This window comes from Periplaneta americana, chromosome 2 (assembly GCF_040183065.1).
Source record: "Periplaneta americana isolate PAMFEO1 chromosome 2, P.americana_PAMFEO1_priV1, whole genome shotgun sequence".
Lineage (NCBI taxonomy): Eukaryota > Metazoa > Arthropoda > Insecta > Blattodea > Blattidae > Periplaneta > Periplaneta americana.
In genome coordinates this window covers 146,841,199-146,857,193 of record NC_091118.1, presented here as the reverse complement: position 1 = coordinate 146,857,193, position 15,995 = coordinate 146,841,199, and the positions used below count along the sequence as shown (strand labels likewise).

The following is a 15,995-nucleotide window of genomic DNA, read 5'->3' as shown; positions in this document are numbered from 1 at the left end:
TACTACTTTAAAAAAGTGACGAAATTCTATAGTAATTATAAATCACACACATTCTCGGTTCTGTGCCATCATGGTCTAAGGTAGCAGTTCTCAAACTTTACTTACGAAATTTGCAGTACCACTAAACAAATTTATTATGGGAAAACGTCATATGTCGCTTCCAGGATCAGAATAAACGTTTCTTTGCTCCAAAAATTTATTGCTTTATTCAGACATGTTTAATGAAGAAATAGTTATTCTTTGAATTTATTAAATGGAATGTTCCATAAATATATAGAAAATAGCGATATATTTTCTTTTCCATGTTTTATGATAATTCATATTTTTATTTCAAATTTTAAGTACCACCAATGGCATGCTTACCATAGGTCAGTGGTTCCCAAACTTTTTGAAGGCATGACCCACTTTTGGGCGAGATATTTGGTTGCAACCCCCCACTACCGTAGCGGTACTTAACCTCATTTGAAAAATACAAATCCCTATAAAATCGAAAACAATGATAATTTTACTCAAATTCAGTGTATACCACTCAGTTTCTAATGTACTTGCAAAACGAAAAATCATAATATGGAAACTTATTTTCAAAGTCTCTTTAGTTTCTTAGACTGGCCTTCCTTGCTTACATATTTTTCCAACAGCAGCCTGCAAGACCAAGATGTTAACATAATAACAGCCAGAGATAAAATCGACGTATTTATAAGGAACCTTCATTTCTGGTCAATATCACCTGACAAAAAGATTTTGATTCATTTTAGTGCAGTATATTAAAGAACTTGTGAAAAATATAGCTATGTACTGTGTGATACGACAGATACTGATTTTTTTTTTGTGACATGCAATTAAGTTCATACAGTTTTAAACAGCTTTTTGAGTATTTTATGGAATTAACTCAAACCAATTACGACAGTCACAGATGGTTACTAAATTCGTTTTTAGACAGTTACCTTCAACTGGCTGAAATTTAAAAAATATATATACTGAGGAAAGACTCATTGAAATACATATCTCTTGCTGAAATGTTGAAAATAGCCTACGTTTTTTCGTATAACGTAGACCAGTTTTGTATCAAAAGAATGCAGGAATACCTCGAGTTTGCAAAAGAAGTTCTTATATTTTTTCATAGCATTTACAAACTCATATTCATGCAGAATAAGTCTCTAGTCTACGATTACCATCAAAAGAAAAGCAAGAAATCTCTTTCAAATTGAAAATCATATCAGTGTGTGTGTATCAAACACAGAGTTCATATCTGAGATGGTACATTCTGAAAAACAGACACATTTATTGTATTAATTATTTTTTGTTCTTTATCTACTGAAATACTTTTTTTATTTCTATGTTGAACGTTGTTTATGTTTCTAAATACAATAATGCAATGGTGTTCGGATAACAGGGATTGTCATTTCTTGTGCAAATAGAGTTTTGTTCTCCAGGTGAATACACAACTTAAATTCTATAAGTGGGTGTGCAAAAAACAAAAGAATACTAGCATTCCAAGTGTTTTATTTGTGTAGAAAATTATTTGCAATAACAGTCGAAAGTTTAATTTTCATTTATCTCATAAACTCATTTTTATGACTTATCTCTCTTTATCCAAACACCATCAAATGTATATTTTTGTTTATTTTGTAAATCATTTCGCGACCCGCCTCAGCTCTTTACATGACACCACTGCCATAGCTTGAAAACCACTGGTCTAAGGCATCATGCCTAGGACAGTGCTAGGCTCATGTTACTGAATGCACGTTGATTAAAGTCCTCATGGGGAAGAAATTTTCACATGAAATTTCGACTAGCGTATGGGATCAGTGTCCACCCAGCATCGTAATAAATTTGGGGAGCTACAATAGGCAGCGAAATCTGGTTACGAAAACCAGCTGCAACAGCTGGGGGAATAATCATACCAATCACATGATACCGCCATTCTGGTTGGATGATCGTTCTGCTGAGGCATGTGGACTGAAACCAGCAGCCAGCTGGTCAGCCTTGGTCCTTCATGGGCTGTTGCACCACGGATTATTACACACATTCTCGACACAATTTTATTAATAACGTAAAGTATTACTGGATAGATTGACAGACAACATTAATTTATACAATAAAATGGATTATCTGTTCTAAAATTATTGAAAGACGATGATGATATCTATGATGATAAAGTAGAAAAACACTAATACGAAGTTGTACTCGTATTAATATTCTCTTACCTGAAACTATATCACTAAGATCAATATTGCACATTCTTCGGTCTTGGATATCTATGGGTTGCAATCCTGCTACTTCACTAGATATCGAAAGTGTGCGATACAAGAATTTTAACAGCCAATCACTCCTGCAAAGGAAATAAATATTATAAAATACATTCACATATCTGCACTAGCACTTCACTTCTCTGTTATTTTAAGTGTTTATACAGACTAACAGTTGTCATTAACTGAACTTGCCTACAATAACCATTGACAATCTTCCCTGAGACTACTCTCATAAGCTTCTGCCAATCTCTTGGAGCACCCGTCACAGGTGTACCCAATAATATGGCATCCTGTATTATTCCTTCACACCTGTCTCGCTGTGACATTTCCTGAAATAAAAAAGGTTTTTATAGAAGTGGAATGTTGTTTTGAACATACAAAGAGCAAACAGAAAGTTTTCCAAAAAAAGCATGTAACATAAAAAAAAAAGGTATGACAAACTCTGAGTATGTGTATGTATTGTATGTATTGAGTTATAACGTACACTGTATACATAAAATAATATTAAAATATCTAATAATATGATCAGCAGATCAACCGCATGAGGTGGACAGTGAAAAGAAACGGATCTATGAACCAACCATCCAGTTCTACAAAGATAAATATAGCCTGTCCCACATTGATGTGATAAGTCTGATGGTGGGAGCACGAGGTACCATACCCTCCTTCTTTGCACAACAAATGTAAAAACCTTGGGCTAACACACAGTATTGTGAAGGAAATAGCCATTAGTGCCCTCAAAGGATCGGTTCAGATATTGAGAAATCATTTGTATAGGAGTGATAGCAATGGAAATTTCAAGTTATCTTAACCGATGGGTGTTAATTGGTTTAGATATCAATCCCAATAAATCCGTACTATTATTTTTCTCGCGGTATATCTGATGATATTTTTTTTCCCCTTTCTTAACTGTAAATGAGCACAAACACTACTTAGGTGTAAATTTTTCTGACATCTTGTATATTCGATTCCCTAACCGTTTCAAATGTATATCATTTTACCTTTTAGGTGTGTTTCCAAATTATATGTAATACGCTTTGTCAAATCTAGCAACCTTTTCATAAGGGAAGCTAAATTTATATATTTATATATTATATGAATTATGGCTATTGTAAGATGTTAACAAAAGTTGGGAGATTTGACCAACTTTGCCATTATTAAAGTGTGATCTAAAAGGAAATTATTTTGACTACAATAATCATGTTAAGATAGCCATGAAGGATTATCTGAAAGAATGAACACCAGATTTCTTCAGTAATACAATAAAAAAAAAAGATTCTGTGTTGATAGAACATAATGATAACACTGGGATTTTACTGAAACATAAATACGAGTATACCAGCCTAAATTAATGTTTTAAATGGATTTCACTTTTATTGCATCCCACTATCTTAAACCGTTGAAGAATTATTCAGAACTTTTCAGCACCTGCTTGTACTTGCAAGAACAGTAAGAGATATGAACAGCGAAGTGAAACTTATAATTAGTATTAAATGAAATTATAGTAAATGTTAAGAAATAAGGTACTGCATATGACTATCCAGGTCAATCACTGGATTCTACTGAGCAAACCCAGATTTATACAATAAACTTGCTATTGAAATGCATTCCTTCTCAGATTTTATCAAAAAAGTAAAATCGCATCATACAGATCGCGGAAAAAAAAAAGTACAAAAAATTTGAGAGTAAGAAAGGGGCACAAAACTAAGTATTTTAAGAATAGGAACAAGCAGTTTCAGATGTTTCAGTATGTATCAATATTTGTCTATGCTGAAGCTAAGTTGTAATTATGATTTATTATGCAATGTGTTTATAAAAGCTTTTGATCATGTACATTGTAACATCTTATTGAATATATTAGTAGAAGATTGCATCCCATAACAAATTGTTCAGAATATTTATAATATATATATAAATATACTTCAATCTCAATTAAAATTGCAGATAAATTGTCAGCCTGAAAGATGATTTCTTCTGGTGTCCGACAAGGATGTCCTTGTCCTCCCTTCTATTTGGCATATATATGAATGCCATGATACGTGAATTTAGGAAAATAAGGCATGGTCACATACCAATAAACGCAAATGAGTGAGTTTACTTTCCACTTCACCATCTAGAAACATATTACAAAATTGCGGCTTTAGATCTTATACCAGCAGTGCCACAGCGAAATATCTGAGACCACTTGTTCATATTCTTAAAATACTCAGTTTTGTGCCCCCTTCTTACTCTCAAATTTTTTGTACTTTTTTTCCGCAATCTGTATGATGCGATTTTACTTTTTTTATAAAATCTGAAAAGGAATGCATTTCAATACTCAGTTTTGTGTCACCTTCGTACTCTCAAATTTTTAAATGTATTTTTTCGGCATCCTATATATTTTAGGGCCTCTGTTACTAAAATCCGTGGTGTGTTAAGAGGAATTAATGGTGGATAGAGATGGTATTTTGGCAGGTTTACTCGGGGTATCTCCTTTCCCCAACCACCATTTCTCCAGTTCTCCACCTTCTTATCATTCCCCATGAGGACGTGCTTGGCCTTTTTACCCAATACCATGCATATCCTATCTGGTACATACAAGTAATAAGGCCTTCATATCAGAACAACCATTTGAGCCGAGACCAGAATGAAGAGGCACATTAACAAAACCAAATACGACTTAATGTAATCTAATTTAAATTACTATAAAAGTGACGAACAGGAAATATCACTCATTTCATCAGAGATCTTTCCTGTGAGGTTGAGCTGTGCACTAGTCCCACAGAAAGTTTTATTTAAGTTGGAAGCAGTAAAATTTAAATCAGATAGGAAAAATTTCTTACTCGCAGGCAATAATATATCACACGTGCACCCAAACTGAAGCCGATGAGAGTGACAGGCCTCTGTCCCTGCTCTCGAGAAAGAAGCACCTCTGCCAATTGTTTTCCAACTTCAGCAGATCGACGACAACAGACACCCCATGGGTTGTCTATCACTGATGCCAGCGTTATTAGAGACGATGGCCATGCGATAGCATTTATGAGACCTATTAACAATCAATACGAGTTTCATTAAAACACTCAATCATTATCATTTAATATTAAAATAACACTACATTCATCTAGGTGTGCCAAATAATAAGAAAAAAATATTCAAATATATTTCATCTCGACGTAAATTCCTATGGATAAAATTATATTAGAATTACCTATTCTCTTCTTACTTTTGTTTCAAAACCTTAACATAGTAAATGAATATCCATCATGTTTTCACTGTCCATATTTTGAGTCACAGGGTGTTTTCCAAATTATATTTAATAATTTTCATCACTATGATAATAATAATAATAATAATAATAATAATAATAATAATAATAATAGCAAGAAGAAGAAGAAGAAGAAGGAGAACAAGAATGTTTCTGCTCCCTCCAGTCTCTTTCGAATCTTGTATGGTCTTGTCGCCCATTAACAATGAGTAATTTTCAGTAGTCAATGTTCATCTTGTGAATGAAGTAGTCAAATGCACCTGAAATTATTTGTATGTCTTGCACTAGGTGTCTTTCAATTTCTCTTTTTGTCGATATTTGCTCAATTTTATTTTATAATTTATTATAATGAATACCACAGTAATAATAGTAATAATAGTAATAATAGTAATAATAGTAATAATAATAATAATAATAATAATAATAACAATAATAATAATAATTATTATTATTATTTCTGCAATGGCAGGGTTCTTACATTGCTGTTATTTGCCCTGGCTCTATGAGCTCATAGATGTCACTAGTACCAAGAAAAGAAAACTATTTAATTCGTCAGAGACCATCCAGAGTGCACCACAGGTGGTGGATCTACATTACACTCATGACGACGACGATGATGATGATGATGGAGAACTGTTGGGCTATCAGAAAGGAACTGGAATACCTGAAAAAAACCCCTGTGTTGTCTGGATCACAAGCTTGCCCAATACAAGTTATAAATTCAGGGTGGACCTCTGGTTTATAAGCACAGTGCACTACCACAGAGCCACTGTGGTTGTTATTTTCTAAATGTGTGAATCCAAAAATCCGTGACACTTCCAGTTATCAACATTTCTTTTTACTTTAAAATTAAAATTCCATATTTCAAATAATTATATATTTATATGCAATTAACTCTGTTGAAATGGAGTTGATATATATTATCTCATAAAGTGCTTACTATGTCTTCAAATGAAAAATTATGTAGACAGCATTAATGCATTCTTGTCGTGACACTGATTGCTGCTTTTTTTCCCGTAGAACACTATCATGCACTGGTCTGCTCTAAAGCAATGGTTCCCAAATTAAGCTGTGCCTCCTTTGAGACATCACGAAAATTCTATGCTTCCCCCCCCCCCCTTCTCCCCAATATATATGGAGATATAGCTGAGGCATTTAGATTATGGTATGTGTTTAAGATAACGCAAACTGATAATGGGAGAAAGAAATGCTTACTTATTAATTGTTTAAAATGAGCACTAATACACAAATAGTGTCTACAGATAAAATCTTCTTCAATAAATACAAGACTATCAAAAACCTATCTTCAAACTTGGACAGACTAGTCCAAACGAAATTATTAAAATGTCCAGCAATCTATCTGCAGTTAGATCTGTGCCTGGCAGAAGCTTCAACACAACCCGTTGTCGCCATCCCGGCTGCAACGAAATGGAAACTCTTGGTCATGTGTTGGGATTCTGTCGAAAAACAGAGCTGCTGCGCAACAATCGACACCATAAGGCCAAGATTGGTATTGTTAATATCCTTAAGCATTGTGGATGGGAGGTACATGAGGAGATCCACTGTATTTCATCCTTAGATTCGAACAGAAGAGCAGATATTGTAGCCATCCAAAGGACTCAATCTAAGGGAATAGTTCTTGATCCTACAATCCAGTTTGAGAGGGATGCCTTGCAGGCACAGCATGTTGATAAGGAGAAGAAATCCATTTATGAGTTCTGGATCCCATACCTAAGTGAGAAATATAACATTCCCACTAGTCAATGGAGTGTTTCTGGTCTTTTGTTTGGTGCATGTGGCACATTTCCTTAATTCACATGGAATATTTTAAAAGTGCTTGGTCTTCAATTTTTTTTAATTCAAAATTTTATTGAATATTCTTAAAGATTCAATCCAAATATTACATTACCATTTATATTTTGGCCATTAATGTTTCTATTGGGTTTGCATTTCTCTGTTCTAAAACAGACATCCTCGGAAACATTAAAATAATATTAATTTATGTATGGTCCAGAGATAGATGGTGCTTTAGTGAGGGGTTTAAGTGTTCAGCTGTCACTGAATATCATGTTGGTAAGAGAGCACCTCAGTTATCCATTCGGGGTTTAAGTGTCCAGCCAGCACTGTGGATGTTGTGATGGTGAGAGAGCACCTCAGGTCGGGGCTTCAGATATATCTGGGTTAGAGAGAATGCTGAACTTCAGACAAATAATATCACATCCATAGTAAAATCGCGATATGACCATTGTAATTAAAGTGACTATAAATAAATACAAAAAAAAATACACACATATATATATATATATATATATATATATATATATTAATTTACCCTAAACAATATTAATAATTTTTTTTATTTTCGGCGTCAAAAGAAGCATATATACAAAACAATAAACAAAACTTCTTTTGATATCTTTTATTACTGAAAAATTCTTCATTGGGATGGTTTAGACTCTATTCTGAAAGAAATTATCTCTTGAGAATAATAATACTAACCTGCCAAGATTGTATACTTCAGTGCTTCTTGGGCAGCCATAGAAACAGCAAAGCTGAGGATTAAATCCATAGCCTTTCCTAATTCCAGGAGATATGTGGACTCATAACGAAGATAATACTGCTCTCGTGAACTGAACAAAGACCTCCATGGGCGGATGAAGTTATCTTCGTGGTCATCAGACAGCCATCCAGATATGGCAATAGTGATATGTAGCTGCTGTGTAACAATACGAGGTGATGTATCACAGGCCTCATCATCCACACTTGATGGCGTCAGATATCCAAAGGCAAATTCTTCAATTTCACCAACTCTCTTTCTCATCTTAAATCCTAAGGGAAAAAATATGTGAAAAAAGAATACAAAATTCATAAATGATATTTGTATAGGTATAAACAGCGCTCATATGTGCGCATGCATGGACACACACAAATAATCTTGATCATCATCATCATCATCATCATCAAATAATGAAATGTCCTTCGTCAAAGAAAAGCATAGAAGAGTGCGTGTTTGTTAATTTTTCTATAATTCATACAAAGAAAACATCCGAATCTCTGAGCATCACATAAGACTACTAAGACAGTATGCTAGTTGATAATGTCAAGAAATGTTCTAATCTAATATAAGAAAGATCGATGAGGAGTATGATGATGACGACGATGGTGATGACTGTAAATGTTATTTTTACCTGTCAAACCTGCTCCTGCTACTCCAAATAAAGAACCAATAATGGCAATGCCAGCAGTTGAGCCAATTGCTGCAGCACTGGCTCCACCAAAAAGTGTGCCCATTCCTGCACCAAGTAGAGGCGCTGCTGCCAAACCTCCTGTGAGACCCAGAACTGCCCCTCCACCCAGTGTTGCCAAGCCTATTAGAGCATAACGTTTGATTTTCTTAGTGCGCTGACGACGGTTCAGCTCCTTTTTTTCATCTCTGCAACAAAATGCAGATAGTGCAATACAAATAAACAATTAAATATAGAAATCACTGAAGTTTAGTAAGTAGTAACTGATTACAATTCATGATCATATTAAAGATTATCCTGGTACATATTTAAGAACTAGGATAAATAACTCTCATTCTTAGTGATATATTATTATCTTATTCAACTGAAAAATTTATTATCATCAAACAATCTCACACTATTTCAAGATCGAGAAATGATAGGGAGTTAAAACCAGTGCTTTGACTTTGCTTACTGTTCTTCTGAAATATATTTTCTTTATATATGTTCATTTCTGGATGTTACCATAGTCTGTGTTTTCAAAATGAATAGTAACACCCAAACTTCCTGATTATCAATAAAAGATTAAATGACAATGTGAGAAAAGGCCATCTGCGAAGTGGGATGAATGGATGCTGAGTCATCATCCTCCTGAGGATATTCGATACATAAAACCAAGCATCATTGTGAAGTCATTCACAACAGTCTCCTGGGATGATTTCTAGTCTATAATTAGCCATTTATGCCTAAGTTCTTCAGTAGATTTCCACGTCGTTAGTTGGGAAGAAAAAGGATCATTCATGGATAACATGGTCGGTATTTGCTCACAAAAGAAGTTACGTGATTGGTATACAATTCAACAGTAACTTTCAAGGGAGATTTGACAACATGTTTGTTCTGGATGCAAGTATCCTGATTTCAATTCTAGTGAGGTTAATGGACATTTCAGACGAAGAAATCCGAGAGAGAGATAATACATTTAATTTTTATTTTTTATTAACCTGCCTGTAATACCAGGTGACCACCAGGGATATTAGCAAATGTTTTTATAAAATGTTTAGTTTTTTTCCTATCTTTTTTTTTTTTTTGTGGAAAATATAAGAATGTAAATTCTTATGTCAAAGTGTTTTTTTGTAGCAGAGGTTACAGAAGAATTTAACGACAATGGGACAATAAATTAAATGTCAGCAAAATATTCTCAACAGCCTTTATCACAACTGCCACAGACATCTGTGGAGGAAAGGAGAGAAGGAGGAGGGAGGGAGAGAGGAGGGATGAGGAGTGAGGAATGGAGAGATGGGTGGAGGGGTGGAAGGGGGAGGGGCAGTGAGTGTGTGTTTTGTATGTGCGTGTGTGTGTGTGATTATGCGTTATTTGTTGATCAAAAGGGTAAACAGACCTCATAGATAGAGCTATGTGTATTTACATGAACATTTCTAAATCTATTTTCTGCATCATCACTTTTCCTTCATTAAACTTTGATTAATGGAAATATAAAGAGATCCTACCAGAGATGAAAGAAAACTAAATAAAATTGGTTTTCATACCTTCGAGGCATAGAATTAGTACCAATGAGATGTAGTGTCAGCTTTCTATGGTAATACAGTAGAACTCCAGTTATCCGAACTACAAATATCTGGATCACCAATTATCCGGATCATGTTTCAGGACAGTTTGAAATTGTTTATTCAAAGAAAGTTGCATATGTTTAGGTTTTTTTTTTTATTTCGTGTACTGTACTACCATACATAAGTAAAGTTCTGTTCTGTATGGAATATGAGGAGTTCTTATAATTTTAATCCATTTAAAATTCTACTTTGTTTGAATATGTGTATCTTTGTTCATTATAAAATGTAGGCCTATAATCATTTTGCACTTTTAATACATGCAGTAACTTACTACTGTTGTTTCTAGACTCTTTTCATCTCCGACCCAATTATCCGGATTCCTGCATATCCGGATCATACTACTCCCTATTAGTCCTAATAATAATTGGAGTTCTACTGTAGTAATTTATTATGTGCGTACATAGATACAAGCATTTGCCCATTAATTAACTCGAACTAAAAATAATGGCTAACCAAAATGAAATATGTTAAATATTACTTCAAACCATTACAATTAGAAAAATTAAAATAGTACCATAAAGTATGTTGATAATGCCTACAATATTTTCAATTTGACACTCCCTCATAAGGCGAAGCATATCACTACAATGATTTTTAAAAATTCTCAGGTAATATAAGGAGAAGTACACCAATGATTTTGAATAATGATGAATGACTTTGCATTAATTAAAAAAATACTTCTACCAGAAATAAACCAATTATCCTATACACAGTACTTATTTATCTAAGTTTATTTTATTTACAGTTCTTGGAACTATGTACAAGCATTATGTAAATTAAATTTCACATTTGAAGGGGTAATACGCTACAGAAAATACTTACTCGGTCAATTCTTTCTGATCTTCTGTAAGATACTCAACAGCTGATTCTTCAAATAAATCAACAAAGTCCAATGGTACATCCAGCATCTTTGCAATGTGACGAATAAGAACACGCATTCTGGCATCATATTCTCCTAAATAACAACAAAATTTCATTTAAAAACATTTTTACAGAATGTCCCAAAACACACGTACCATAGGCTAAAAAACAGTTTACATGTATTGTGCTTCGTTTCAGGCTAATGGAACAATGTTGACTCAAGATCAACCTCAAGGTCGACCAGCACAGTAATAAATAAGTGGCAGAGAAGTCAAATCGCAAACATCTGGAGTATGATAACTGTTTGCAAAGTTTAACAAAGTTTAAAGAGACATGATCTGTGCCACCTCTCTGTTAATGTGGATGAACTTGATACGTTCCTCTTGAGTCACCATTGTTTCATTAGTCCTGAAACAAAAACACATGTGAATTCCAATTGAGACTATGACAGTGACTTTCAGAACACATGATTATATATGTTAACGACAATTATAATTACTTCAACTACTCAATACGACGCAATACATTTCCATCACAAATGTAATAGTGTCAAGTCCACAAATGGAAAAATAGAGTGTCTTATATGATATAATATGATGGTTCAAAATTGACGAAAATATTAAACATTAATGAAAACTCTTTTCATAATGGAGACAATGTAATATTTAAATAAGACCAGTTATGTCTGTATAAAAAATATTAATATGATGCAAGCTTTTACAATTTCAATTTTAAGTAGGCTGCAGTCTGAAGCATGAAAAAAAATGAGCTGCAGAGTAACTAAAAATACAAATAAAATGTTTGTAAAATATAATATCATTATTATAGGCCTGTATATTTATAACCAAATATGACAAAAACAAAACATTCAATGTTTCACTTAATATGTTACCACTCAAAAAATCTTAATGTTTGAAGAATTATAACAGATTTGCTAGAAGTGACAACTGGACAGTGAGGTACCTCTGCTATCCTTTTCTCCATACTAACTTCCTCAACCAGTTTGCCCCAATCAAAGCTACTTTCTTCACTTCTTTGCTTCTTATGCAGTTGGAGGCAATAGGATGTAGACCACGTTTCAGGCGCAATCTGTTCAATACTGCTGGGAAAACATGGGCTTTTATCTCAGGAAGTTTTGTAAACTACAGTATTCTGACTTTACGGTAGTTGTCTGAGAAATGATATTATCCAAACAGTGTGCAGGAATGTAACTAGTTGTAACAGATATGTTTTTCACTGGAAATTGGCAAAGAAGATAACAGACAGTGCAGACTGCTGAGGTGTATTGGGAAAACTATTCTCTCGTTTACCCATTAATTCTGGCTAGTCCTAGTATACTGAGGTACTAGATTAATGTATCTTCAAAACGATTTTTTGTACTTATAAATGTATGTAAAATTCCATCATACTGCAACTAAATTGCATACGGAATACTTTCTACTTATAAATACAGAATTGAAGACTGGACATCAAAAAGGCTGCAAGTGCTAAACAGACAAATCTAGAAAACGGAGCTTCTTTGTGCGACCAATAATGTAATATCATATGTTTTGCACATCTATGAGAGAAGCTAGGGTCTAAATAAAATTACAAGGGACTTATCATTTTTCTTAATCGATTGAGCCAGGGACATACTGTACTTTTTTTTTTTTGAAAAACTAATTTTCAACAATACTGGCACTTACAGCCTTTTTCTTATGTCCAGTCTTCAATGCAATGATGAAATGACAGCGTAACAAAGAATCCAGGAATGCAAACGTAGTGTAAGTCAGAAAATCCTTAATGGCTTGGTAGTATTCAATTCTATGTCAAGATCAGAAATAACTATGGACATTTCAGAATAATTTTCTCTTCTTTCACATAACACAATGTTAACATATTCATTGCCACTTCTTACTTAATTTTCTGCTTAGTATCATAAATGCTAAAAAATACAGAAGATATGTAATGGTTATAGAACATTATCTCGTGATTAATTTAATTAATATTCAAAATTACTAAGCTTCATCGCTTCCAAAGAATAACTTTAATTGCAATGTACATACAGAATCTTTAACTTCATATTTTTATACACTATATTATTTTGTACCGATAACTTTTACTAACAATGTACTGTATGAATGGATTTATCTTTTTCTCCTGACTGTAGTTAAATATTGTAAAAGAATATTTTAATACTCACCAGTTACAAGTCCTTGAAGCAAAGAAATATAATTGTAATATTATTCTACTATTCGTTCATAGTGAGTAACTTTAAAAGAGAAAAAAAAAGTTCCTGGTGTAGAAACATGATATTTTATAACCATTTTAACGCAAATGTATATTGCTACTATATACAACACTGAAGCATAACATCAACTTCACTGTTCACTATACAAAATTTTAAATACGAAAGTGACTGTATTATCATTCTTTGGGGATTTATTTTTAGATAATATCAGTGAAAGTTCATAAAGAACTTATGTAATCATTACAACTTGAAAAAATAGAATTTACCATGCAATGAATTTCAATTTTATTGATAATTTTACGTAATTCTAAGCACTTATATCTATTATTATTATTATTATTATTATTATTATTATTATTATTATTATCATTATCATTACCAGTACTTGCCAGAGCAATTACTTTATTAACTGATCGAAATCTAAATACATCCTTTTTTGATCCAGCAGGAGGAGGTGATCCAATTTTATATCAACACTTATTCTGATTCTTTGGTCATCCAGAAGTATATATTTTAATTCTACCAGGATTCGAAATAATCTCACATATTATTTGCCATGAAAGAGGGAAAAAAGGAAGCATTGATTTTAGGTTAAATCAATCTAAGTCACAGTCTGTTCTTGACATTCTTTTATAACTTTTATAAAAATCAAACATACCAAGGAATCTCTTAGATATGAGTGAAATTAGTTGTATTTTACAATAATGAACGTCAAATTTTTATAGGCATTCTAATTTCTATTATTTCAAAAGTATAACGGAAATACTCATCTCACTATCCTAATAACAAAAAAGTATGTTTCATGCAGTCTATGCGTCTTTAAATCTATAATACAACTGGGTCATTCCACACAAAATTTTAAGAATATGCCAGTGATGTCATGGATTTTTTGGACTTTTAATATAATACTGTCATTATAAAAATAAATTAAACTGCCAACTATGACCACCATATCATTAATATTTTAGTAATATGAATGACTGAAAAATGGGTGAAAGTTACACGTTATCCATAATTTACAACATTCTAGACACCTTATATGAAGTGTTATTGAAACTAAAGAGACGCCATTGTAAACCTGAACAATGGTATTTTAATACCCTATATTCTTAATATTGTAGTTGTAATCCCCTGGTAGAGGGGAAGAGAAGGCCTGATGGCCTTATCTCTACCAGGTTAAATAAATAAATAAATAGATAAATAATAAATGAAGACTAATTCGAATAATATTAAGGGATGCTCATAAAACCACCTCACTGAAATAAATAAACAGTTTTATATATTCGAATGCAGATATTCAAATTCATGCTAATTTCATTCATATTGAAGAAAATCTTATTCTTAATCCACCTCCCAAGTTTTATGAGGGTATCTCAAACAACCTATGAATAATTAAATTAATAAAATTATTAATTTTTGTTCTGATGGTTGAAAACTGCTTGCTATGTGTGGCGGTTTCAGCATTCACAAAACGTGATGACAATGAATAATCTCAAACAAATACTGTGTGTCTGTCTCCCTGACCTTGATTGCGCAACAGTGACGACATTCTGTACGATGGGAGAGCCTACCTGCTGAGCTCCTTTGTTCCGGTGAGTTATTGTTATTAAAAACTGGCATGTTATTTAAGTCATCATTCTGAAATTTTCACAGAATCAATATAATTATCCTAAAGAATTAAACACATGGTTTTTCGTCTGTAAAAATGAGTTGCATTTTGTGTTCTATATTTTTAACCACTATTTTATGGCATGTAACTATTTAAAACATTATATTTTGTTTTTAATTTTGAGGGCATTTATAAACTAGGCTCTCATTTTTCGAATTGCATTGAAACTACTTTTCCATCTTCTTTTACATAGTAAGAAAACTTCAATGAATGAAGACATGTTCTTTGCTAAATCAATATTTTAAATGCTGATTGCTACCAAACTATGAAGAATATAAATCTAATATTGCGTGAAATTCATATTTAGAATATACAAACTAACCTACTCCAATATTTTTAACTTTCGAGACATCATTGCATGCAATGACCCAGCTTCTTCTTCAATAGCTTTAATATCTGCAAGAGGGATATGATAGTTTCACAGTTTGTTTTATTGACAGTCATATCGTGTTGGAAGTAGGAGGTCTAGTTATGGTACCAGTTGTAATTTCGATGAAAACACCCATAATCTTTTCTCAGAGCTGTCAAAGCTTGGGTCGGAAAAGTCTAATCTAAACACATTTGACTTACTGGAAGATAATTAATCCGCATTACTGAAGATGATCAACTTCGATTTCAAATGTAAAGAAATAAGTAGTTGAAGTTAAATGACAGTTGTGAGCAGTATGGGATGAACGTAAATGCAAATATGACGAAAACCATGATCATAGGAAGAAAAATAAATAAGGTAAATATGAGAATTCTAAATAAGGCAATAAAGCAAATGGACAGCTTCAAATTCTTGGAGTGTACTATAAGCAGTAACATGAGCTATTGCCAGAAAGTCAAAAGGAGGATAGCAAAGGCAAAGGAAGCATTAAACAGAAAAAGGAGCATATTCTGCGGAC

At 32.9% G+C, this 15,995-nt stretch overlaps 1 protein-coding gene across 2 annotated transcripts in view; it reads right to left on the bottom strand.

Annotated features, from left to right (window-relative positions):
- LOC138694670 (transmembrane and coiled-coil domain-containing protein 4-like) overlaps positions 1 to 15,995 on the bottom strand; it is a 39,905-nt gene that overhangs the window by 11,977 nt on the left and 11,933 nt on the right. For both annotated transcript variants that reach the window (XM_069818632.1, XM_069818633.1), the window contains exons 5-10: positions 11,171 to 11,303; positions 8,685 to 8,929; positions 7,996 to 8,325; positions 5,075 to 5,277; positions 2,445 to 2,581; positions 2,208 to 2,332 (exon numbers count right to left, since the gene is read on the bottom strand). In XM_069818632.1, the coding sequence (XP_069674733.1) occupies positions 2,208 to 2,332; positions 2,445 to 2,581; positions 5,075 to 5,277; positions 7,996 to 8,325; positions 8,685 to 8,929; positions 11,171 to 11,303 (1,173 nt within the window). The remainder of the gene's footprint in view (positions 1 to 2,207; positions 2,333 to 2,444; positions 2,582 to 5,074; positions 5,278 to 7,995; positions 8,326 to 8,684; positions 8,930 to 11,170; positions 11,304 to 15,995) is intronic.